The 25,366-nt window shown below is 52.3% G+C and overlaps 1 protein-coding gene across 1 annotated transcript; it reads left to right on the top strand.

Annotated features, from left to right (window-relative positions):
- Window positions 1–812: 812 nt before the first annotated feature.
- Window positions 813–23,710, top strand: NADSYN1 (NAD synthetase 1). The gene is made up of 15 exons (XM_008583836.1): window positions 813–895; window positions 1,072–1,189; window positions 1,880–2,011; window positions 2,997–3,071; window positions 5,221–5,345; window positions 5,845–5,893; window positions 6,708–6,810; window positions 7,263–7,431; window positions 8,537–8,672; window positions 9,476–9,582; window positions 15,231–15,362; window positions 16,104–16,173; window positions 20,454–20,582; window positions 21,046–21,222; window positions 23,466–23,710. Exons 2-15 carry the CDS (start codon window positions 1,085–1,087, stop codon window positions 23,514–23,516), a joined length of 1,560 nt encoding a protein of 519 aa, XP_008582058.1. The 5' UTR covers window positions 813–895; window positions 1,072–1,084; the 3' UTR covers window positions 23,517–23,710.
- Window positions 23,711–25,366: the final 1,656 nt, after the last annotated feature.

Genomic DNA, 25,366 nt, shown 5'->3' on the forward strand with positions numbered 1-25,366 from the left:
GTTGGTTCCTCAGTCCCTGTCTGTGTTGGTGAGTGCACTGGGGAGTCCTCCTGCCTCTGGGAGGATCTCTTTGCTGGGCCAAGGACGGCTCTGACTGTCTTTGCCCCGAGAGACGGCAAAGCTGGGTGGCCAGTGGCACTCACTAGACTGTTGGTGTGTGTTTTAAACAGGCCATTCTACCCAGTACATCCTACCCCATCAGCACCTGTTCACGTTAGTACCTCAGTGGACCCATGTGGCCTCTGCAGGGGGAAGCCCTGTCCCTGCCCAGAAGCCCCCACCTCTTTTGGTTTGTGAACCTGGCTCTTGGAGACAGACGTGCCTGCATTCTGCCCTGGCTGCACCACTCAGGAGCTGGGTGGCTTTTTGTCACCCTCAGTTAGGTCATTTCTGCAGTAGGGATGAGAAGACTACCTGGCATCCTGTCCAGAGTCCAGGTGGTGTAGACCAAGTGCTGAGCGCCGTGTGTGGCATAGAGTAACCCTCATATGTGAGAGCTGCTTTTAGTATAATGAGGGCGAAGATGGAGATTGGTGCCCACAGGAACTTTAAGACTCAGTTTGTCACAAGGTCCTCGTGACACGAGTAAGCTCTGTGGCTCAGGAGTGCTGTGACCAGAGGCCCTTGGGGGTCAGCAGAGGAGATGCTGGCAGGGTGGGCTGGGAATACTCCAGGTTGAGGAAGGGCACGAGCCAGGGCTTGGTGACTTCATGGAGGTCTCCTGAGGACGTGTGGGGTCCTAGGCCAGAACGTACCCAGACAGGGACGGCCAGCGAGTCTGGTGTGCTCTTGTCTTCTGACTGCAGGAAACCGTGCCCTTCGGAGACGCAGTGCTGGCCACCCAGGACACCTGCATCGGGAGCGAGATCTGTGAGGAGCTCTGGACACCCCACAGGTTGGTGGGCTGCCCATGCCGTCCGGTCCCCATGCTCCCATAGGCCTGCTGGGAGGATGTGGGGTTTGCAGATGTCCTGGAGCCATGGCCATGGGCTGTGGAGCTGCTGAGGGAGAGCTGGAGGGGCTGTCTGGGGTGCAGGGAAGGAGTCCAGCCGCTGTCCTCTCTGCCTGCAGCCCCCACGTCGACATGGGCCTGGATGGAGTGGAGATCATCACCAATGCCTCTGGCAGTCACCACGTGCTGCGCAAAGCCCACGCCAGGGTGGACCTGGTGACCATGGCCACCACCAAGGTAGTGCTGGGCTGGGCCGGGTCAGGAGCATGTGCCCCAGGTGGGCGCCTTACCTCATGTCCTCAGTGCCAGGCACAGGGCTCGGCCCATGCTGAAGGGCACTCGGAACTTGTGATTACTTCCCTGTGAACATGTGTACACTGGTAATGCCCGGGCTTCCTGGGCACAGTGACACTGACCCTCCCAGCCACCTGGGACGCAGGTCCTGTTGCCACCTGCACTGACCTCCCGGGACCCAGAGTGCGCCACTGGCCACTGGAGTCATGGCAGGTGTAGGGAGCTCTGTCACACTGTGTCCTCATTCCAACCAGTGTGAAGTGGTCACAGCCACATTGTTTAGCCATTCGTGGGCGGGTTTGGGTTCAGCTGAACTGGGTTTGAATCTCACCTCTGTCACCTAGAGCTTTGGCTTCTCTGAACCTTGTTCTGTCTAGCAGAGATGACAGTGCCGCCCCGTAGGGTCACTGTGAAGTGAAAATTGATGTTTTATGTAATACCCGGGACATGGGGAGGCCAAGTACGCCACGGCTGGGGGTGCTGTATTTCCCCACACGTGTGTCTCCTTGATGGGGCGGGGGAGGAAGTGTGGAGCCCTCATGAGCTGGCCTGGCCAGGTCACCTGTGTTCAGGCCAGTGGCAGGTGAAGGTGATGGCCCAGCTGACAGCCCACTGCTGGCCCTGCCTTTCCAGAACGGTGGGATCTACATGCTGGCCAACCAGAAGGGCTGTGACGGGGACCGCCTCTACTACGACGGCTGCGCCATGATCGCGATGAACGGAAGCATTTTTGCTCAAGGGTCCCAGTTTTCTCTGGACGATGTGGTAATGAGCGAATGCCATCGTGGGGCAGCGCTGTCCCACCCTCCCTTGTCAGCATCCAGTTCAGAGGCCACCTTTGTCACTGTCCCCCCAACCAAGTGCCCCACAGGTGTCCCGCCTGCTTTGGTCGCCTCCTCTTCACCTCTCTGGTGCAGGAGATGTCCCCGTCCTCCGGTTACAGGGATGGCTGAACACAATGCCTGGCACCTGGCACTGAACAGATGAGAGCGGGGTTCGTGCTCTCACTGGGGCCACAAATTCCTTTGAGACATACCGATGAAAGCTACGCACTCTCTGCCTCTAAAGATGCATATTAACATAGGCACAGTTTCTCCAGGTAGTTTATCTCCTCTTGGAGGTTAATTTCCTTTACAGAGAACAGACTGATGAAAAAGTACTTAGAAAGAGCTGTGTCACTCTCATTTTTCTTTTGTTGGAACCTCTTTTCTGCTCTGTGTTGCACATGGCTGGGTTCAGTGACACAGGCAGTGGTGCAGGCTGGGGTCCTGGCATGGGTTGTGGGGCTCTGGCTCTGCCTTTCTCTCTATTGGCTTCCTTCTTGGGTCACCTCTTCTCATGGTCACAGGACAGCTGCATCAGCTCCAGCTGTCCCATCTTCACGTAGCCATGTTCAGAGGCAGGAAAGGGGCCCCTGCTCTCTGTGCATATTTTTGTGAGAGAGAAGCTTCCCCAGAAGCCCCCAGCAGACACTTACTGACAGGGTTGTGTCTCATGCTGTGATTAATGGGTCACTGGCAAGTGTCCGAGTGCGGTGGAGGTCTGGTGGTGACAACAAGGGGGTGGGGCTTTGGGTCAGCAGCAGCACCGTCCAGCCCTGTCCCTGGGCTCCTAGGAAGCCACAGGTCCCCAGCCCCTGCTGGAGAAAGTGTGACTCGTTCCCCTGCAGCACCTGGGACAGTGGTTAGATTACACATAGGGGTAGAAGAAACAGGAAGCCATGATTTCTCTTTGCAATTCCCATATCCAGGAAGTCCTGACTGCCACGTTGGATTTGGAGGACATCAGGAGCTACAGGGCAGAGATTTCATCTCGAAACCTGGCAGTGAGTGCTGTAGTAGACACAGGAAGTGGCTGAGGCCGTGGGGGAAGATTCAGGAATGTGGAGGAGGGACTGAGGGTGCAGGACTGGACCCTGGGATTCCAGAAGCACAAAGTGAGATGGGGACAGGCCTGGACCGGAGAGCCATGAGTGCAAGCAAGCTCCTTCGTCCAGCTGGCAGTCCTGCTCTTGGTGACTTTGAACTCCGCACTTCTGTGAGAGTTCATTGCCAGTGGAGTGTCAAACCAGGAGTCATCAGGAGACAGCAGTCATACAAACACAGTGGAAGTGTGGAGCTCAAGATGGAGTGGACCCTCCTCTTTGTTTTTTTTTTTTTTTTTCCTTTTTGTCTTTTTTTGTGACCGGCAACGGATCGCAACCCTCGGTGTCGCGCCCGCACCTCGCTCAGCCAGTGAGCGGGAACCGGTCTGTATGTGGGATCTGAACCCTCGGCGGGAGCGCCACCACGCTTCCCAAGCGGCGCACTACAGCAGTGCGCCACCGGGCCGGCCCTTTGTTTGTTTTTTTAATAACAGCTTTATTGAGATATGATTCCCATACCACACAATTTACCCATTTGAGCATGATTTAGTGTTTTTTAGTATGTTCATGGAGTTATGCAACTACCACCATGATCCTTCATTAGAACATTTTCTCCACCCCAAAAAGAAAGCCTATACCCAGTAAACAGCCACTCCTGACTCACCTGCCCAGACCCTGGCAACCACTGATCCGCTCTCTGTCTCCATGGATTGGCCTGTTATGGAGGTTTCACAGAAATGGAATCACATAGTGTATGGTCTTTTGTGTCTGTCTTCCTTCATTTAGTGTAATGTTTTTAAGGTTCGTCTGAACTGTAGCACAGATCAGTGCTTCATTCCCTGTATTGTCAGACAGAGCCCACTGGGCAGGCAGACTCATTTTGCTTACCTGTTGGACATTTGGAATGTTTGCACTTTTTTTCTGTTATGAATTATGCTCCTATGAACATGCATGTCCACATTTCTTAGTGAACACATTTTTCATTTCTCTTGGGCTTGTGTACCCAGGAATGGTGTCACCTCTCTCCCCCTGGGTGATGGAGAGGCAAAAAAGATTACTCAAAGTTGGCCGGCCCGGTGGCGCACTGCTGCAGTGCGCTGCTTGGGAGCGTGGCGGCGCTCCTGCCGAGGGTTCGGATCCCACATACAGACCGGCCGCTCACTGGCTGAGCGAGGTGCGGACGCAACGCTGAGGGTTGCGATCCGTTGCCGGTCACGAAAAAAGACAAAAAAGGGAAAAAAAAAAAGATTACTCAAAGTTCATTTCTTCTGAGCAGTAAGAAGCCCTGAAGGGGTTAATTTTCCGGGAACCCTCAAGAGAGAGGCATTCCTCCTTGGAAAAATAACACCGGACTTGGGTCTTCTCCCAGTATTTATTCTCCAGGCCAGAAAGTTACAGAGAAGGTACATAGGTGAAGTTATGGCTAAGTATAGTTTAACAACAGAAGCTGGTAACATCAGTGAAATAACAAAGTGACATTCCATAATGCAATTTGCAAAAGGTTAAGTTGATCCACCAACAAAAGCTTGTTCTTAGCAAATACTGTCTTTTCCTACAGCAGTTTCCTCAGTATTTTTACATAACAGTAAAGTAACTTTAGGTTAACCTGCACCGAGGACATCTGTCCTTGAGCCCGCAATTTTGCTGTGTTGCAATTCTTTATCTACATCAGAGACTTTAGCCGGGGGAAAGTTTCCTGTCTTTTGCAAGCTTAACATTTCTGTATGTAATTTTTAAAAGTTAGGTTATACCTGAAACTACAGGGCTTTGGAAGCTAGGCCCTGTGAAATACATTTGGTTTGTAAATGTTAGTACACTCCACAGAGTGAGATCGCTGGGGCACATGGTAACTCTGTTTAGCCTTTTGAGGAGTGGCTGGACTGTTTTCCAAAGTGGCTGCCCTGTTGTGCACTCCTGCTGGCAGCGCGAGCCTGCACTTGTTGCCATCTGCATTTGGTCTTAGCCATGCTGGTGAGAGGGAGGGCTCTCGCTGCCCTTCAACGTGCGCTTCACAGCAGCTGATGGAGTCCTGCTCTTCTGTCGGCCCCAGGAACCTGTGAGGGTTTCCCTAACACGGGAATGTCATTTTCTTGTGAATCTCCACCAACAGGCCAGCAGGGTGAGCCCCTACCCTCGAGTGAAGGTGAACTTTGCCCTGTCGTGCCACGACGACTTGCTGGAGCCAATCTCAGAGCCTGTCAAGTGGAAATACCACAGTCCTGAGGAGGAGATAAGGTGGGCAGCTCCTGACCCCAGGGGGGATGTCGTGCATGTGGCCAGACCCTCCACCAGCTGCTGCTGCAGTCACACTGGGGTGGGGGCTTGTGTAGTGTGTTTTCAGAACCTTCCTGGAGTAGACGGCGAGGAGGAGGCTAAGCGTTACTGGGATTGGGAGTGTAGACACTAGAGCCAGAATCACCTGGATTTGACTCCCAGAGGGGCTGCTTCTGCATGCTGTGATGTTGGGCAAAAAGGCACTGTCTTTTCTGTTTCTCAGTGTCCCATTTGAAAATGGGGACAGTGATAATATTACCTCCCAGGGTTGTTTTCACAATTAAAATGCATTAATCCCATGAAGTACTTAAAACAGAGACTGGGGCATCGTGAGAGCCCAGCACCTACTGGCACTATCTCCAGATGGCTCCACCTTGGGGACCTGCCCCAGGTGAGCCGAGCAGGTGCACCATGAGCAAGGCCTGCCCTTTCTTGACTTGATGCCCTGGTTGCTCTGCAGCCTTGGACCTGCCTGCTGGCTTTGGGACTTTCTAAGACGAAGCCAACAGGTAAGATTTCCAGTTTCTACCCAGTGAACTTTGCTCTTTCTGCTGTTTGGTTTGTGTTGAATTCTGGGGCAGGCCAGTGATTTCTTTTTTTTTTGACCGGTAAGGGGATCGCAACCCTTGGCACAGTGTCGCCTGCACCACGCTCAGCCAGTGAGCGCACCGGCCATCCCTATATAGGATCCAAACCCACGGCCTTGGCGCTACCAGTGCCACACTCTCCCGAGTGAGCCACGGGGCCGGCCGTAGTGATTTCTTTTTTTTTTGACCGGTAAGGGGATCGCAACCCTTGGCACAGTGTCGCCTGCACCACGCTCAGCCAGTGAGCGCACCGGCCATCCCTATATAGGATCCAAACCCACGGCCTTGGCGCTACCAGTGCCACACTCTCCCGAGTGAGCCACGGGGCCGGCCGTAGTGATTTCTTTTTTAATGCAAGCAGCAGACAGCGCTCCATCACTCTGCCTCAGTGGGCAGCCTGGTCTACACTGGCAAGGGCATGTAGGCACAGCCCAGTCTGCTCTGCCTTTGGAGTACCGGTAGAACTCTGTCTGGTGGCCTTTGGAGTCATGCACCACGCCGCCTCTTATTGGTTTTGTGCTCCTGCGTGTCTGTAGTTCACTGGTGGAGAGTCAGCCTTAGATGCGCCCCAAGTGAAGGGTCTCTGCCCTCTGGGAACCCCATTCTGGCACAGGCGGGGCATCCTCCCACGCCCAGTGTAAGCACTGATGCCCGCGAGCTTTCCTGCGGGCTGACAACCAGGTACGTCTCTTCTCCGAGGCTCTGCTCACACCTGTGTTTGGTCGGCCCTTTCCAGGCTGGGTTTTTCCTGCCCCTAAGTGGCGGAGTGGACAGCGCAGCCACCGCCTGCCTCGTCTACTCCATGTGCCACCAGGTCTGTGAGGCCGTGAAGAGCGGAAGTAGGTGGCATCTGTGGGCCCGAGGGAGGCTCCTGTGGGTCAGCCCTGGGTGGGGAGTGAGGAAGGGGCAGAGGAGAGACCAGGTCACTGCATCCTGGGTGAAGGAGGCTCTGTGGTGGCCGTGCCCAGACGTCATGATGTCACGCCCAGGTCTCTGAGCCTGGGGCAGCAGGGACAGTAAAGGCCCTTCCTCGGGCTTTCAGATGATGCAGCTGGGTCCAAGGGCTGTCCACTGCAGGACCCGGTGGAAAGACCCCAGCTTTGGCATCACACCCGGGTTCAAGTCTTCCCCCCGTGTGCTGTGACGTCACGCATAGCCTTAGTGTATGCAACAGAAAGATGGGGACAATGGTGCTCATCTGAGGGGTTGTGGGCGGTGGTGTGGGGTTATGCCATGCAGGCATCTCACACGCGGCCAGCAGCTCCTACCCATCTGTCCCGGCGGTTTTCAGATCAGGAGGTGTTGGCTGATGTTCGGACGATCGTGAACCAGGTCAGCTACACCCCCCAGGATCCTCGAGACCTGTGTGGACGCATACTGACCACCTGCTACATGGCCAGTGAGAACTCCTCCCAGGAGACATGCGGCAGGGCCGGAGAGCTGGCGCGGCAGATTGGAAGGTAGTGCTGGTCCCTGGTGGTGGGCACGGGCAGGCAGCCGTGCCAAAGATCAGAGCCACCGCAAACCCCACCTGTGACCATGTTTGTTTACCTGTGCATCCAGGAGCCGAGCAGGTTTCTACTTTCTCTTGGTTTGAGCCAGATTTTAGGGAAACTGTGTATCAGTTCTCCACACCCACCAAGTCCTGGGCTATCTGTGATTTCCCCGCTTCCTCCCTCCTTCCCGGCCCCAGGTGCAGGCTGCAGGTTGATGCGCTCACCAGGTGGGAGCACATGGAGCCAGCCCAGCCGGTCTCAGGAGTGGGCTGGCCATGTCCCTCATGGCCCCTTGTGTCCCTGCCTCCCACCACTGCACCAGGCAGTTCTCCAGTTGAGGAAGGTGGAGAGAGGGCACCTGTCCAAAGAGGGGAGACTGGGTTCCATTCAGAATGTTCCATTTATAATCCTTCTTAGGAAAAATGAGCAGCTGCCTCTCTGTGTGCTGAGCTCAGCTAAAAGCTGCCCTCCCCACCCCCAGCCACTCAGCTCCAAGCTTTGTACCCAAAGGAGCTGAAAGCAGGAGACCCGGGCAGATGCTCGTACAGGAATGTCCACGGCAGCACGTCACATAGCCAAGAGGAAGAGACAACCCCAGTGTCCACGGGCAGATGAAGGGATAAGAAAGCATGGTCCATCCATGCAGTGGAGTATCATTCAGCCTTGAAAAGGAGGGGAATTCTGACACAGGACAGCACAGATGAACCTTGAGGACATTGTGCTGAGTGAAAGAAGCCGGTCACAAAAGGCCACATATTGTATGGCTCCATTTCTATGCAATGTCCAGAACAGGCAAATCCTCAGAGAAAGAAAGGATTGGTGGTGGTTGGAGCTGTAGGAGGAGGGAATAGGGAATGACTGCTAGTGGGGATGGGGTTTCCTTTGGGATGATGAAAAGTTCTGGAAGTAGATTGTGGTGATGTCGGCACAACACAGTGAGAGCACTCAACTCCACTGAACGGTGCACGTGACAAGGGCTGCAGTGGGACGTTTATGTCACGTGTGTTCTACCACACATGCATGCACACCTGCGCGCGCTGCCCCCCACACTGACCCTTTCTCCCTCCAGCCACCACATCAGCCTCCACATCGATCCGGCCGTGAGGGCCGTGGTGGGCATCTTCAGCCTGGTGACGGGGAAGAGCCCGCTGTTTGCAGCTCATGGAGGAAGCAGCAGGGAGAACCTGGCGCTGCAGAATGTGCAGGTGTCTCCCTGCCCGGGCCACCATCCCCATGGCGAGGGCAGGGCAGGGAGCCTGGGGACGGCTGGTGCTGGGGCCAGCGGCCTGTGTGCCTCGTGGGAGACGTTGATCATGCAGCCTCGTGGACAGGCTGGGGGTTCACGTGTGTGAGAGTGTGTGCAAGAGTGCGGGGGAGCTAGAGGTGTGTGTGGGTGTGCTTGTGGGAGTGGGAGAGTAACTGTGCATGCATGTGGGTATGTGCACGTGTGCGCGGTGCATGGGCGAGCACGTGCATTTCCTTCAGGGCAGCCCAGACCCCGCTCCCCCGGGGCTGCTGCTGCTGAGCTGGACACTGGTTGATGGGTGGAAGGAGCAGATGGGTGCTGGGGCCACAACCACTTGGGTCCATCCTGTCTCTCTGTCCCCTCTCTGCTGTGCGTGGGTGGCCTTCCCACCTGCTACAGGAATGCCCGAGGTAGAGGGAGTGAGACGAGGTGGCTGAGCTATGCCCCAGCCGACAGTGCATGTTAGTGCTGTCCCCAGCGTGCTCCCCACCCTCTGGGCTCCAGGTCCTTCCATCTTCGATGATAGAACCCGCTGCTGAGCTTCCATGAGGGTGTGGACGTGGGACCGACTCCCAGAGGAATGCCCGCAGGCTTTGGGACTCTCGTTTTCCCCAACACTGGAGAGCTCCTAAATTATTTTAATTTTTCAAGAGGTTGCTAGGGAAACCCTTCTCCTGAGCTGGGTTGGCAGCTTGATGCTGGCACACGCCAACCCCATGCTGCCCGTGCAGGGTAACCTTTGCTTCCTGTCCTATTGTCCAGGCTCGGATCCGGATGGTCCTGGCCTACCTCTTTGCCCAGCTGAGCCTCTGGTCTCGGGGTGCTCGTGGTGGTCTTCTTGTGCTCGGATCTGCCAACGTGGATGAGAGGTACGTGTGGCCTGCAGGGCATGCATTGGGGGGGTGTCCTGAGTCTCTGAGGGCGACCTGCTGTAGGAGGTGGGGTTTCTGTGGCATCTGGTTGACTCTTAGGACACCTATAAGATACACGGGGAGGAAGCTGCCGCCATCCCATGCCTCTCCTGGCAAGCTGAGTACCGAGGCGGCATCATTTCTCCAAAATGTCACAGGACTCGAGCATGCAGGTTGGATCTACATTGTGCTCCCACCAGCTTTGTCTGGTTGTGCTCATGCCGTGCCTTCCAACCCCACCTTCACGTCTGGGCTCAGGTCTCTGCTCACTTCTGGGCTCATCTCTTTCTCCGAGGCCATCCACTGTGCCTTAGGTCATTTCTTTGCATCTGGGTTTCACCTCCAAACTAGGTAGTTCATTTTCGGTGTGGACTGAAAATACTCCCTTTCTTATATTGCTCCCTTGTTAAAAACACTCAGAGACTCCCACTGTTTTCCAGATAAAATTCAAGCTGACCTTCAGTGGTGGAGGCTGGTAGACTTCTGTTCCAGCCTTGGTTTCCCCATTTCCCGTAGGTGAGCCTCGGCTCCCATCCAGCTGCTCTCTTTGCTGTTCTTAGCTCCTCCTCATTAGTTGAGGAATTTCAAAAACCTTATCTGTCATTTATTTACCTCTTAGTCTATGCATTAGTGAATCCATCCATTACTTGACCTGCCCATCCATTTGTACATCCATCTCTCCACCCCCTGTCCATCCATCCATCTCTCCATTCATCCATCCATTTATACATCTGTCCACATTTCCTTCCTTCCTTCCTTCCTTCCTTCCTTCCTTCCTTCCTTCCTTCCTTCCTTCCCTCCTTCCTTCCCTCTCTCCCTCCCTCCCTCCCTCCCATTGTTTTATCCATAGTAGGAGTGTCATAATCTTCCTACATCCTTGCATGTCTGCACATATGTTCTCTTTTAAATCTTATTTTTGACTTTTGAATCCTATTTTACTTCTCTGCTTACAACAATTTGAAATTAACACCCTATACCTGGAGAAAGTCCTCCCCCTCCCCATGCATATTTTGTTCATTTCATAGCTTTTCTGTTGCCTCCAGTGTGTTTCTAGGGGAGTGATGTTTCAGGAGGGGTGTGGTGGTGGTGTATATTCTGAGCCCTGACATAGCTGAGAATACCGATGTTTTGTTTTGCTTTTGTGGTGGAACAAGAATTTGACCTGTTATATAAAATTATGTTTTTGTAATATTTTCCCCTTACAATTCTTGACCACTGTTTTCTGCTATTTAAAATGTCAACAAACCATATTTTTCCCAGGGTTGGGGTTGGGTTCTGGGAGCTTAAAGGTTTCTAGATGTCTATCTAGAAAACAAGGAACCCATGGTATTCGTGTTTTTCCACCACGTTTGCTGCCAAGCCTGTCTCATAGATAGGTAGAAGTCTCTCTGCAGATGAAGAACTTTTCTTCTATGATGTTTAGTTGTGCTTTTCCTGCCTGGTGTGTTTCTTGTCCACGTCAGGTCGATTTCCATCTGCTTCCTCCCTGTCTTCCACTCCCTTCTCAGTGGTTGTAGCCCTTTCTTCTTTTCTTGTGCATTCTGGGGTAGAACCTCAGGTTTATAATTTTTTATAAAAGTTTTGATCTAAAAAAATTTTTTTTTTGTCTAATTCTGTACTTCAATTCCTTCTAATTCTAACTTTAATTCTGTTGCTTTCCTGTTTGCTCAATCATAGAGTAATTGTCAGACACTTGTCATGTACCGGGCATTCTTGGTGTTGTGAGCAAAACAGAAAAATAACCCCTATTTTGCTCTAGTGGAAGAGACCTGATAACAAAACTAATAACATATCTCATATGAAACATCTGCAGAGAAAACTAAAGTGGGGAAAGAGAGAGTCGGAGTTTGCAGCTGTAGGTGGGGTGGCTGGGGAAGGCCGAGTTGAAAAGCATTGTTTTACAAAGGCCTGCAGAGGCGAGGGAGGGAAAGGGTAGTTCAGAGAACAGCCGTGCAGAAGCCCCAAGGCGAGACCGTTCAAGACTGAGGACCAGTTGCTGTCTCCCTGAAAAGGACACTGGTCTTGTCCAAGTGAGGCACTGAAAAATCTGCTGGAACGGTTTGAAGGGGGAGTGGAGTGTGAGGCCTGGAGACAGCTTTCCAGAAGTTTCACTTTAAAGGGGAGGGAGGCACAGACTGGTATCTGGAGGGAGCACTGGGGACAAGAGAATGTGTTTTCTTATTTTAACATGCTGACGTGAAAAGGCCAGTAGAGAGGAAACAAACTTTCCAGTGCAGAGCGGGGACGTTGTTGGAGAGGAGGTGAGAGCAGGTGGCCAGGCGTCGGCACAGCAGGCAGCCCCGCTGGCATGGCCAAGGCAGCCGGAGCCCTGCAGGGTGGACGGGCAAGGTGCAGGGAGGGCTGTGACTGGGAAGTAGGAAGCAGAGTCACCTGTGAGAGAGGCGGTCGGGAGGCAAGCAGAGGATATTTGGGGGGAGTGGACAGAATGTTCACCCTGGACATGGGAACGTGGTGGATTGGGGAACTGCAGCCCATGGCCCATGACAGTCAGAAGCCCCCGGAGGTGGGGTCCTGCGTTTCTCTCCAGCCGTGTGCAGCTGCAGGTGTTCGTGCAGAGTAGGGGGAGCTGGATCAGACCAGCCATGTGAGGGGGGCAGAGAGAGGAGCCAGGAGTTGAGGACATGCCCAGGAGAGATTGTAAGGGATGACAACGAGGGGCAGTGGCAGGTCCTGGTGAGTAGAGGGGGTGTTGGGGGTGAGTTTTCACCCCCCAGGCTTGGTGGTTTGCCCAGAGGCCTCACAGGACTCAGCATACAGTCCTGCTCACAGCTTAGCCTTGTTACTGTGTAAAGACACAGCAAAATCAGTCAAGGGCAAAGGCCCGCGGGGCAAAGTCCAAGGCAACCAGGCGCGAGCTCGCAGAGCCCTGTCCAGGGTGCTAGTTGGGACCTTTCGGGAAGTGCGGTGGAGAAGGGCTCTCAGGGCAGGGCCTTGGGAAGTCGCTGGAGGGTTTGTAAACAATGCAACAAGGTCTCATTGATGCCCAGCAAAGCCGTTCTGGTTGCTGAGGCCGGCCCGGTGGTGACAGTAGTGGCAAGGCCTTTGAGCTCATGCAGACTGGAATAGAGCCTGGCCAGGGTGTGGATAGGGTGTGGCGAGGAGTGGTTGGATTCTGGCATATTCTACATTAGTGGGAGAATGGACAGGATTTGCAGAAGAACTGGATGTGGGGTGAGGAAGCCCAGGTTGACCCTGAATTTTGGGACTGGGACAACTGAAAGGATGGACTCACCCGTGCCTAGATGTGGGGGATGGTGGGAAAGGGGTGAGAGGTGAGGAATCCAGTTGTGTCAGGAATGTTGAGTTTGCGATGCTCTCTAGACATGCAGGTGGGGGTGTGGGGTTCAGACAGGACAGCAGGGTGTAGAGTTCAGGGTGGGGTCCAGACAGGACAGCATGCCTAGGACTGCCCAGCATGGTGAAGATGGCATTTAAAGCCATGGGACCACCTGAGACCACCATAGGACTGAGCGTGGACAGAGAAGGGAACAGTAGGGGTCTAAGGACTGTGCCCTGAGACTCCGCAACACCATGAAGCTGGGAGGTGAGGGGGTCCCAGGCAAGAGGCCGACACGAAGCAGCCAGGGAAGTGGGTGGGAGCCGAGGGAAGGTGATACCCAGCACCGGGGGCGGGGTGGTTTCTCGGCGGGAGGGGGCAGGGAGTCACGTTCACTGAGCCAGCGGGTCTTATTGATCAGATGTGGGAGGCTGGGGTTGGCTGTGGGCTTTTGCAAACTGAAGATTGGCAGGGACTTGACAAGGACAATTTTATTGGAGTGGCTAGAGCAGAGACCTGGCGGGGGAAGGTTCAGGATTGAACAGGAAGGAGCGGCGTTAGAGAGCAGGGCCAGCCCTGGGCGTGTCATGGGGCGAGGTCAGGATGCAAGGCTAAGGGGAGGATGTGGCGAGCCCTTAGGGCATCACTCACGCTGATGGAGGTGACCCAGCATCGAGGGAAAGATCTATGGTGAGCCTGGGAGAGGGGACGTCGCTGGGGCTTAGTTGGTCCATTCGCTGAAATTTACGAAAATGCCCGTTCTATGACTTCAACAAAGTTGTCCTCAGAGTCCTGTGAACCGACCAGATCAGTCTTGATTTCAGTCAGGAAAAGACTGTCTTAACTTTTAACATATACACGTGCCAACCCCCATCGCCATGGCGACCTCCTCCCTTCTGGATTTTCTGCTGAGACAGGCCCAGGGCACTGCACCTGCAGGACTTGTCCCCACAGCTCTCTGAGTTTTCCCTGTGACATCCCCAGGGTCTTGCGTCTCTGACGATCATCTGGGATGGAAGGGGCAGAGTAGAGTGGTGAGGTCAGAACTGTCACCTGTCCTGCCAGCGGTGGTCCACAATCCCAGCACTTGCTGAAGGACCTGTGTCTGCTGTCTGCTCTCCGTTTACCAGGACAGGGAGCCACAGAGCACCCCGCCTCGGGTGGACTGGAAGAGGCAGGAGGGGTGGGGAAGCGTTGAAGCGTGAGCTCAGGGAGCGTGGAGACATGTGCCTGCGAGATGTGCAGGGCCAGCCCAGAAGTCTGCATTGAGGGGCTGCAGACAGTGGCGTGGCGTGACCAGGCATCGCTGTGGCAGCGGCTGGGCTGCCCTGGGGTGGAGGAGATGGGCAGAAATCCAGTGGTCCAGCCAGCAAGCACGGTGGCCTGCCCCAGAAGTGTTGGCGGGTGTGGGGGGAGAGGATGAAGAGGTGTGCGAGTGGCCTGGGGCTGCTGGACAAATGACCATGGAGCTGGTGGCCGCAACAACACGAGTCTTCTGTCATCCTACACTTCTGCAGGACAGATGTCCAACATGGATCTCACTGGGCTAAGGTTAAGGTGTGGGCAGGGCTGGTTCCTTCTGAAGGCTCCCGGGGAGACTGGATCCCACCTGGTCCAGCTCCTGGGGCCGTCACAATCTTCCTGCGCCTTCACCCCAGCTGCGCGGCCTCTCCATGCCTTTGCTCCGCAGCGTGCTCACTCTGACTTTCGTCTTTTGCCCCCTCTTTCACCTCAGGACTCTTGTGGCCTCATTTAGGGCTCACCCTGTAATCTAAGATCATCTCACCATCACAAGTCCTCAACTTAATCCATCTGCAAAGTCCTTTTTTCTGTGCCAGGTGATGTATTTCTAGGTTCTGGGTATTAGGACGTGGGCAACTCATGAGGGGGAGCGTTCTTCTACTGAACACAGAGATCAAAGTTGACAGGCAAGGGGAAGGGGCCTGGCTACTACCCGGCTGAGCGTCTATGTGGCTGAGGTCCCTCTTCCCCCCTCAGGACCTCTGTCCTTCAGCTCTACTCAGCTGGCCCCAGCTCCCACGTTTCAGACAGGCTGCTCCAACCTGGGTGCTGGTGACCCCAAAATCTGTCTCCCTTGGGGTACCCAACACACCTGCTTGGTCATCTGCAGCCCCTGCCCCCTTTCAGTCTGTTCCAACCATGCCAGACTTTTCCGAGACCCTAGAATTTGCCAGGCTTCTGGCTTACAGGCCCCCGGCAGAAGTGAGCTCTCAGACAACCAGAGTTGGCAGAATCTGCAGCTCACAGGTATGCCCTGTGAGAACCTCATGTGCCCTCTGTCCCACAGTCTCCTGGGCTACCTGACCAAGTACGACTGCTCCAGTGCTGACATCAACCCCATCGGTGGGATCAGCAAGACGGACCTGCGAGCCTTTGTCTGCTTCTGCCTCGAGCGGTTCCAGCTCCCCGCCCTGCAGAGGTGAGTGCACACCCGCCCAGCCATGGCTGCAGCTCCTGAGCCACTGGGTACCTCTCCTAGCACAGCCCTGGGCCATCCTCACCCCTACTCAGCCACCTGCCATGGCTCCCTATCGCCTGATGAGAATGGTCCTGCCCTTCAGCTGAGCACTTGAGGTCCCATGGCCAGGTGCCCCCTTCTTTCCGTAGGTGCTCCCACAGTTCCCGGGCTCTGGCCAGATCTCACAGCTGCAGCCTCCCTCCTGCTCAGGCCCCCTCCTCCGGCCATCATAAGTCTGGGGGGTCTGACACAGCACTTAGCAGAGTGCCTGGTGCTTCAACAGTGTTTGTGGAGCAAGTCAATACCTGGAGCTTTTTGAGGCCTTTGCTTGCATCATCCTGTGTACCAGGAATGTTTTTTCTCCTCTACGTTTGTCCTCACTGGGGATATTGTGCCCCCAGGGGACATTGGACAATGTCTGGAGACATTTTTAGTTATCACAATGGGGTATGCTACTGGCATCTAATGGGTCTAGGCCAGGGATGCTCCCAAATGTCCTACAACACACAGACAGCCCCACCACAGAGAGTTATCTAGCCCTGTGCTGATGGTGCCATGGTGCAGAGATACCAGGCTGTATCTCCCTGTCATCGGCCTTTGTCCTCAGGTCATGAAGCCACAGCAACATCCACATGCCCCAGCCTAGTGTGCTCTCTCCCTTTAGCAGCTATAGGGACTGACCTCTGTGTGTCTTGGCTGCAGCATCCTGTCAGCGCCAGCCACTGCAGAGCTGGAACCGTTGGCCAATGGACAGGTGTCCCAGACTGATGAGGTAATGGTGGTGGCATGTCATGGGGTCTTTCCCTTCTCCCTCTGTGTTGGTGCTGGGTTTCTTTCTGCCTCCTTTCTGCCCTGAGGAACGGTGCTCCGTCATCAGGTTCCTGGCCTGGGAGCTCAGCATCATGGCATCGCTGGCCTCTGACACTGCGATTCAGCTTTCTCCTGGTCAGGGCCAGGGAGGAGGGTGAAGATTGTGTGGGGAGGCAGAGTGTGGATGGTGAGCTGAGCAAAGCAAGCCCCTTGCAGTCAGGAGGGTAGTCTCTTCATGGGCGTTAGGGTGACCTCAGAGGAGGATGGGTCTCGACTACTCCACTCCAGGCTGGCCTTTAATGATGGAGGCCTGGGCTGTGGTCTGCAGCTGTAGTGGATGCTGGAGGAAGTGGCTGCGGACTTTCTACTGTAAGACTGATGGTCTTTCAGCCTCCTTTGGTCATAGAGATTCACTTTTATATTTTCTTCTAAGATTTTATGCTTTTAGCGTTTGCCTTTAGGTCTATGATCTAGTTGAGTTGATTTTTGTGTGTGGTGTGAGGAAGGGGTCCAACTTCATTCTTGAGCCTGTGGATGCCCACATGTTCCTGTACCATGTGTTGAAAAGACTATTCTTTCTCCCACTGAATTGTCTTGGCACCTTTGTTGAAAATCAATTGACTGTAAATGTATGGGTTTATTTCTGGAATGTCTATTCTTTTTCATTGATTTATATGTTTATCCTTATGCCGGTACCGTGCTATTCTGATTACTGTAATTTTGTGGTAAGTTTTCAAATTTGTAGTCTCAAGAACTATGAGTCTTCCAACTTTGTCCTTTTTCAAGATTGTTTTGGCTACTCAGGGTCTCTTGAATTTCTATATGAATTTTGAGATCACCTCATCAATTTCTGCAAAAAGGAAAAAAAACCAGCTTGAATTTTGAGAGGGATTGCATTAAACTTATAGAGCAATTTGGGAGATATTGCCATCTAAATAATATTAAGTCTTCTGAATCATGAACATGGAATGTCTTCTCACTAATTTGTCTTTAGTGTCTCTCAACAATGTTTTCTAGTTTTTAGAGTATAAGTTCGCACTTCTGTTGTTAAATTTATTTCAAAGTATTTTATTCTTTTTGATACTGTTGTGAATGGAACTTATTTCTTAATTTCATTTTTGGATTGTTCATTGATAGTGTGTAGAGATATAATTGATTTTTGTATATTGATCTTGTACCCTGGAACCCTTTGAATTCATTTATTAATTCTAATAGCTTTTTAATGAATTCCTTAAGATTTTCTATTTATGAGATAATGCCATCTGCAAATAGAGATAATTTTACTTCTTTTCCAATCTGGATGCCTTTTATTTCATTTTCTTGCCTAATCTCCCTGGCTAGAATCTCCAGTCTGTGTTAAATAGAAGTGGTGAGAGTGGATATGCTTGTCTTGTTCCTGATCTTCAGGAGAAAGCTTATAGTCTTTCCATATTAAGTATGATGCTAGCTGTGGAATTTTCATAAAAGCCCTTTATCATGTTGACAAAGTTTCCTTCTATTCCTAGTTTTTGAGTGTTTTTTTGTTTGTTTGTTTGTTTTGTTTTTATCATAAAAGGGTATTGGATCTTGTCAAAAGCTCTTTCTACAATTTTCAGATGTTAAACCAACCCTGCATTCCTGGGATAAACACTTATTGGTCATTGTGTATAATCCTTTTTTATTTGTTGCTGGACTTGGTTTGCTAGTATTCTGTTGAGGATTTTTATGTCTATTCACAGGGATGTTGGTCTATACTTTTCTTTTTTTGTGATGTCTTTGGTTTGGTATCAGAGAAATACTGGCTTCATGGAAAGAGTTAGGAAGTATTCTCTCCTCTTCTTTTTTCTGGAAGAGTTTAAGAATTGGTGTTTATTTTTCTGTACATTTTTGGTAGAATTCACAGGAAGCCATGTGAAAAATGTGTTCATTATTCATCCAATCTCTTGTCAGAGGTCTGTTCACATTTCTCCCTAAGTAAGTTTGGGTAGTTTGCGTCTGTATTAGGGTTCTCCAGAGATACAGAACCAATTGGAGATAGATGTGCATGTACACACATACCTACACATGCGTGCACACACGTGTGTATATATGAGGGTACTTGAAAAAGTTCATGGAAAAATAGAATTGAAAGATAATACAAACACATATGTGTGTGTGTATGTATGAATGTCGTGTGTGTATGTGTACATATATGAAAGAGGGGATTTATTAGCATAATAGGCTCACACAATTATGAAGGCTGAGAATCCCACAAAAAGCCATCTGCAAGGTGGAGACCCTGGGAAGCCAGTAGTGGGGCTCCGTCCAAGTCCAAAAGCCTCAAAACCAGAGGAACCAATGGTGTCACTCTCACAGTTTGAGGCCAAAGGACTGAGAACCTGGCAGGGCTGCTGGTGCAGGTCCCAGAGCCCAAAGGCTGGAGAGCCTGGAGTTCTGATGTCCAGGTCAGAACAAGAAGGGTGTCCCAGCTCCAGAAGAGAGAGAGAATTTGCCTCTCCTCTGACTTTTTGTCCTGTCTGGGTCCTCAGCTGATTGGGTGGTGCCTGCGCACATTGGGTAAGGGCAGATCCTCGTTACTCAGTGCGCTGATTCAAATGCCAATCTCTTCTGGGAACACCCTCACAGACAGACCCAGAAATAATGCTGTACCAGCTATCTGGGTACCCCTTAATTCAGTCAAGTTGACACCTAAAATTTGTCATCACAGTGTCTTTCTAAGAATATGTCCTTTTCATCTAAGTTATCTAATTTGTTGCCACCCAGTTGTTCATAATATTTCTTTATGATCCTTTTCTTCTTTGATTCACTGGTTATTTAGGAGTATGCTGGTTTTTTCCACATTTTTGTGAATATCTGAAATTTCTTTCTGTACTGAATTTCTAGTTTTATTCCATTGTGGTTACAGAGCATACCTTGTATGATTTCAATGTTTTAAAGTTTATTATGGCTTCTTTATGGCCTAGCATATGATCTGTCCTGGAGAATGCTCCGTGTGCACTTGAAAGAATGTATATTCTGCTGTTGCTGGGTGGAATGTACTATAGAAATCTGCCTGGTCTTGTTGGTTTATAGCATTGTTCAAGTCTTCTGCTTCCTTGTTGTTTTTTTTTTGTCTAATGTTCTATCATTATTGAAAGTGGGGTGTTGAAGTCTCCAACTTTTATTGTTTAATTAAATTAATTAAAATGTTACTTTAGAAAATATTCACTTCATGCCAAAGAGACTGGTAAAGCAGCTTCTTGTGCCAGAACCTGCTACGTGCTAGGGACTCCATGGTGAACCAGATAGATGTGGCCACTGCTCTTAAAATGCTTAGAGTCCCATAGAGAGGACAGACAAGAAAGAAGTAACCTGATGGCCTGGGTGGCTATGAGTACCACAAACAAAATCAACCAGGGAGATGGAATGGAGAGAGATGGCATATGGTAGTGTGTCTCTCAGGCGGGGGTCAGGACAGGCCCCCAAGGAGGTGACATTGGAGCTGAGGCAAGACCAGGGTGGTAGAGCTGAGTGGGTGATGGGGAGTAGGAGGCAGGGTACATGTCACAAAGGCTGTCCAGACCCTGGTTGAAGGCAAGGGCCCAACTGCGGTGAATGACAGCATGTTAGTGTTCACTGTCTGTCCTTTGATGATAGCTGTGGGCGTGATAGGAGTTGAGAGGGAATTGGTGTGGATACTGAAAAGTAGGAAAGGTGTCTGGCTTGTGCAAGCCTCAGGGTGAAGTTGACTCTTTGGAGCCGGGCTTGGACAGTTGTGGCCTGGAACAGTGATTCCAGTGGCATCTCGTGGCCTCTACCATGGCTCAGACTTCTGTGAGCCAGTTCCCTCTTCTCTGAGTCCTTCATGCCTGAGAGAAGTGGACTCAGAGGGCAGGGGACAGGGTCCATCTTCCAGGTGCACAGTGCCTTACACTTGCCATTAGATTTAGGGCCCACCCTTCACCTGGGGTCATCTCGTCTCAAGATCCTTATTCCAAATAAGGTCACAGGAACCGAGGATTAGGACAGGAACACACCTTTGGTGAGTGACAGTTCACCCCACTGCGGTCCTCAAGACCAAATGTCTGGCCCTTTGTCATTTTTTCTGAATGCCACTTTCTTATTGGCCGATCAGTGTTGGGAAGTCAGGTCCAGCATCTGCTCCTGGCTCTTAGCGAAATTCTCCCCTCCCCTGGGTCTCTTATGGCTTCTCCAGAAGAAGCCTTAGCTGCCGCTGCAGCTCTGCTTTCCCTCGCTCCACGGGGTGGATTTTGTCCTCTGCAGGAAGATATGGGGATGACATACGCAGAGCTCTCTGTCTATGGGAAGCTCAGGAAGATCGCCAAGACGGGGCCCTACAGCATGTTCTGCAGACTCCTGAACATGTGGAGAGACATCTGCACCCCAAGACAGGTAAAGCCATGAGAATGTTTCACAGAGGGAGGTCAGGGAGGTGAAGTCACTCTTGCAGTGGTTGATTTGACTTCTTTGAGCAAGTAAGTGCAGCGTGACCCCAAATAATAAAACCATCACACAGTCATCCTTTCCAGTTCTCACACTCACCAACTCGGGCTTCTGTCTGCCCTACATTTGTCTGAGTAGGGCTCAGACGACATGAAACAAGCCTTTCCCCTTTTATTGCAGGCAGAGTGTCAACTTCTATGGCAGAATGTTATTGCTTTTCTTCTGGTTTTGAGTGTTGCTAGGGCTGAAGCCCACAGGTACGGTGGTCCCACAGGACCACCCGGAAGCCTCATGAAATACGTCTTTGTGGGATCACCTCAGATCTGCTGAAGCCATAGTCTGTGTGAGCCTCCTGGCCCTGGGCCTGTCCAGCCTTGCTCACTAGAAGCCCTGTGCCTTGTGTGCCCACCAGGTGGCTGAAAAAGTGAAGCAGTTTTTCTCCAAGTATTCCACGAACAGACACAAGATGACCACGCTCACACCGGCATACCACGCTGAGAACTACAGCCCTGACGACAACAGGTTTGATCTGCGACCGTTCCTCTACAACACCCGCTGGCCTTGGCAGTTTCGGTGCATAGAAAATCAGGTATATTGAACAAAAGTGGTTTTTCTCTATGTTAACTCTGTATAGAAGAAACAGAAGCTTATGTTTATTGAGGACTGGAAAGCTTTTTTATATGCACAATGGATTTTTTACTGTCCTTATTTCTGCACAGGGACTAGTATGTTTAAGGTTTTTTATTTTCAATTTTTTTAAGTTGACAAAAATTGTGTATATTTATGGTGAACAAGGTGGTGTTTTGAAAAATGTGTACACTGTGGAATGGCAAAGTCAAGTTATTTAATATATATGCATTATCTCATGTTCTTACGCTTTTGTGTGTGGGGAGCACATTTAAAGTCACTCTCTTTGCAGTTTTCCAGTGTACAATACATCGTAATTAACTAAAGTCACCATGTTGTACAATGGATCACCCAAACTTACTCCTCCTGTCTAACTGAAATTGTGTGTCCTTTGACCAACATCTCCCAATCCCCCCACCCTCCAGCCTCTGTGACCCCCATTCTACTCTAGTCCCAGGAGTTCAGCTGGTTTAGATCCCGCATTGAGTGAGATCATGTGGTACCTGTCTTTCTGTGCCTGATTGATTTCACTTAACCTAATTTCCTCCAGGTGCATCCACGTTGTCGCTAATGACTGGATTTTCTTCTCCTTTTTTAAGGCTGAATAGTATTGCACTGTGTATAATACCACATTTTCTTTATCCATTCATCTGTTGATGGACACCTGGGTTGATTCTATCTTTTGGCTATTGTGAATAGTGCTGCACTGAACATGGGAGTGTGGACACCTCTTTGACATATAGATTTTGTTTCTTTTCAATATATACCCAGTAATGGGATCGTTGAATCATATGACAGACAGTTCTACTTTTAATTTTTTGAAGAACCTCTGTGCTGTTTTCCAGAATGGCTGTACTAATTTACAGGTAGCTTTACAGTTGATCAGAGTTTGCTTTTGGCCACGCTATAGTCACAGGCATTGAGAAACTGTATCCTAAAGTGAGTAGCTGCAGCACCCAGATGGCTTCACAGCTTCTAAACCACCATTTTCCTTTCTTTTTTAAATTAATTAATAATAGGATGAAGGAAGGTGTAATATAATCAATGAAAAAGCAAGTAAGCTCCGTCCTTCCTTCCCTTTTTCGAGGCCAGGAGCGGGAACCCCAACAGCGAGTGAGTTAAGACGTGGCCCCTCCCCTAGAGCAGCTGATAATCTGATGAGAGGAGGAAGACGGCCGATCAGTCAACACAGGGACACATTTACAAGTGATAGATTGTGAAAAGTGTTGTGTTGAGCTAGAGAACACTAGGGGCCAAAGGGACCTACTTCACAGCTGCTGGTCAGCAGGGGCGTCTCTGGGCAGGTGATGTGTACACTGAGGCTGGCACTGAAGTGACACCATGTGTCACTGGCAGAGCTTCTCCATCGGGAGTGATTGGTTCCCCAGGGGACATTAGACAGTGTCTGGAGATGTTTTTGATTATCATGACTGGGGAGGTGCTACTGGCATCTGGTGGTGGCATCCAGGGATGCTACCAAACATCCTGCAGTGCACAGGATGGGCTCGCCCCCAACAAGAGAATGATCCGGTCCCACGGGTCAGTAGTGCCGAGGCTGAGGAATGCTAACATTTGGGGCCGGATAATTCTTCGGGCTTCTTGGTTGCAAGAAACAGGTGCTGTGTCTGGTAGATTTCAGTGGATAGGAAGTTGCCGAAGAGCAACTGAGAGGATGGACAGAAGGGCAGCGGGAGGCAAAGGCCATGCTCTGCGCCCTGCCACAGTGGACACTAGCCTGTCACCCCTACACCCCAGCGGCACATGGAGTCAACAGGCACGGACTGGCCGAGCCTCAGACCACAGGCCTCGTTCAGCCGCCCGGGGCAGGGGGAACTGCTCCTGGCTCTGGCTTCTTTCATGGGAGGCAGGACTTGGCTCCTGCCAAGACACACTCCGTGGTAGACTCCCCGAGATCAGAAGGGGGGCTCGGATGCCGGACAGCCAAAAGAACAACAGGTGTGGACACGTTAGACACGCACATGAAGACAAAAGCTCCTGGAATGTCTTCGCCGCAGTGACCACGGTGGATGTCCTGAGACGCATCCTTCCAGATTTTTCCAGCACACACTCTGTAGCGCATCCACATCGTGGTATCATGCAGATGTTTGACTCCAGGACTCGTGACCCTCCACTGGTGCGGGTCACATAGTTAGACAGCGCAACTGTTCATTTCGGCGTGTGTTTTCATGGCGCTTCTCTTTCTAGGTGCTGCAGCTTGAGAGGAAAGAGCAGCAGGAGCTGCACGACGTGGACTGATGGGCAGTCCCACCTGGATGCCTCCTCTCCACGGGGACCCAGTGTCACCTGGCATGGCTGGCGGCCAAGGGCGGGAGCTCCAGCACCTCCACCTGAGCGGCCCGGGGTCAAGCTTCGTTTTACATTTCGAGGAGGGATCTTTCATTCTCATTCCTTAAAAGGAGGCTAATAAAGCGAACGTGCCGTGGCCGTCCCCTGGAGCGTGTGCTTTCCCGGCCTGGCCCGTGCTTCCGCAGGGGGTCCGATGGGAAGCCGGCTGGCTTAGAGGAGCCTCAACCCCGCTGGATCACACTGTGCAGCAGGAACCATGATGGCTCAGGCCGGGAGGGGCGTCATGAGCAGAAAATGGAGGGGAAAAGACCTCCCCTCCCCCCACATCCACCTTCCTGTCCTGGGTTCTGGAACATTCCAGGAGACAGTGTGTGCAGAGCTTCCTTGCTGGGAGTCTGGGAACCAACTATCCTTATGCCCGTCTGTGGGAAACAGCCTCGCCTGGGTGTGGGGCTGGGACTGGGGCCTGTGAGTCTCTGTTCTCTGCTGGGAGGGACCCCGGGGCTGCCACCTCCACCCCACGTCCCAGACCTCTGCTAACTCTGTGCTCTGTCTTGTTCACGGACTCTGTGCCCCTTTCCTGTGGGCTTTGTCCCAGTTTCTGGGCACCTGACTGTTTATGGAATGGGGGTGGGGAGCAGCCTCTTCCATGCTCTCCAAAGCTCCCTCAGTTCCAGGAAGCCTGTCTCCAGGGCGGCACCTCCCAGCCCACAAGGCGAAGCTAAACCCAGGGCAAGGATGGGTGTGCAGACCTGGGCAGGGGGTGCAGTTGGTTTAGGGTCTGTGCTGTCACTGCCTGTCCACACTCCCTCTGCCCCTGCCCACTCCTAGCCAGGCCCCTTGGCCCATGAGGCAGCTGCTCTGAGCCTCAACCCGCGGCCAAGACGGAATGTGGGGCCTGGGCTTAGACGCAGGACAAAGCCAAGGGAGAGTTTCCCACAGAGGGATGGAGGCCCTGGGTGGGGACGCTGATGCTCTGCCCTTCACCTGCCCTGTAGTATGTGTGGTCTGTGCCTGCCCTGTCCTCCTCTGTCTGTGCTCGTGTCTCTTCCCACTGCCCCTCTGTCTTTCATCCCGGATGTAGGTTTCCTTTCAAGTGGATGTGCCCAGGGCCAGGGTGGCCGTCCTCATCCCTGCCCCTCCTGCTGTGTTGCCACTGGGGAAGATGTCCCCTCCGTGGTGGCCAGCTGCGGGACATCCTTGCCAATTGTCCCCCATCTGTCCTGGTCTCGTCCTCTCTGGGTCGGTAGCAGGATCAAGTGGGTGATGCAGAAAAGTAGGGCACACTCTGCAGGGTGCTGCCGGGTCGTGCTGCCATCACTGCCTCAAGGAGTCTGCTCTCCACGTCTCACTGTGGCATATCACATCTGCGCGGATGGGTCAGGAGGCACAGGGTTAGCGGGGCACGTCCTGGGGCCTGGCTGCCTGGGGCTTGGCAGGACTGGGAGATGCCGGCAGATGCTAGGAATAATGAGCAGAAAGTCGGGATCCAATGGTGGTTGGTTGGCTGGCACGGCTGGAGGACAGGCACAGAAACTCCAGGTCTCTGTGGCCAGCCCGTGTGGCCAGAGGAGAGAGCTGGCCCTGCCCGCAGCGCTTGCTGAAGCCCGGCCACAGGCCCCACCCTGCAGGACCCAGCCGGTCTAGTCTCTGTTCACGTTCCTGGGGATCCCCTGGGAGTGTTTACAGACTGCATGGGCCTGGACTTCCTGTGTGCAAGTTACCAAAAGCCCACCCAAGAAAAGCTCTTGAGAAAGAAAAGACATTTACTGTTTGATATACTGAGCAGTCCAGGGGTA

Source organism: Galeopterus variegatus, unplaced genomic scaffold (genome assembly GCF_000696425.1).
Source record: "Galeopterus variegatus unplaced genomic scaffold, G_variegatus-3.0.2 Scaffold3060, whole genome shotgun sequence".
Taxonomy (NCBI): domain Eukaryota; kingdom Metazoa; phylum Chordata; class Mammalia; order Dermoptera; family Cynocephalidae; genus Galeopterus; species Galeopterus variegatus.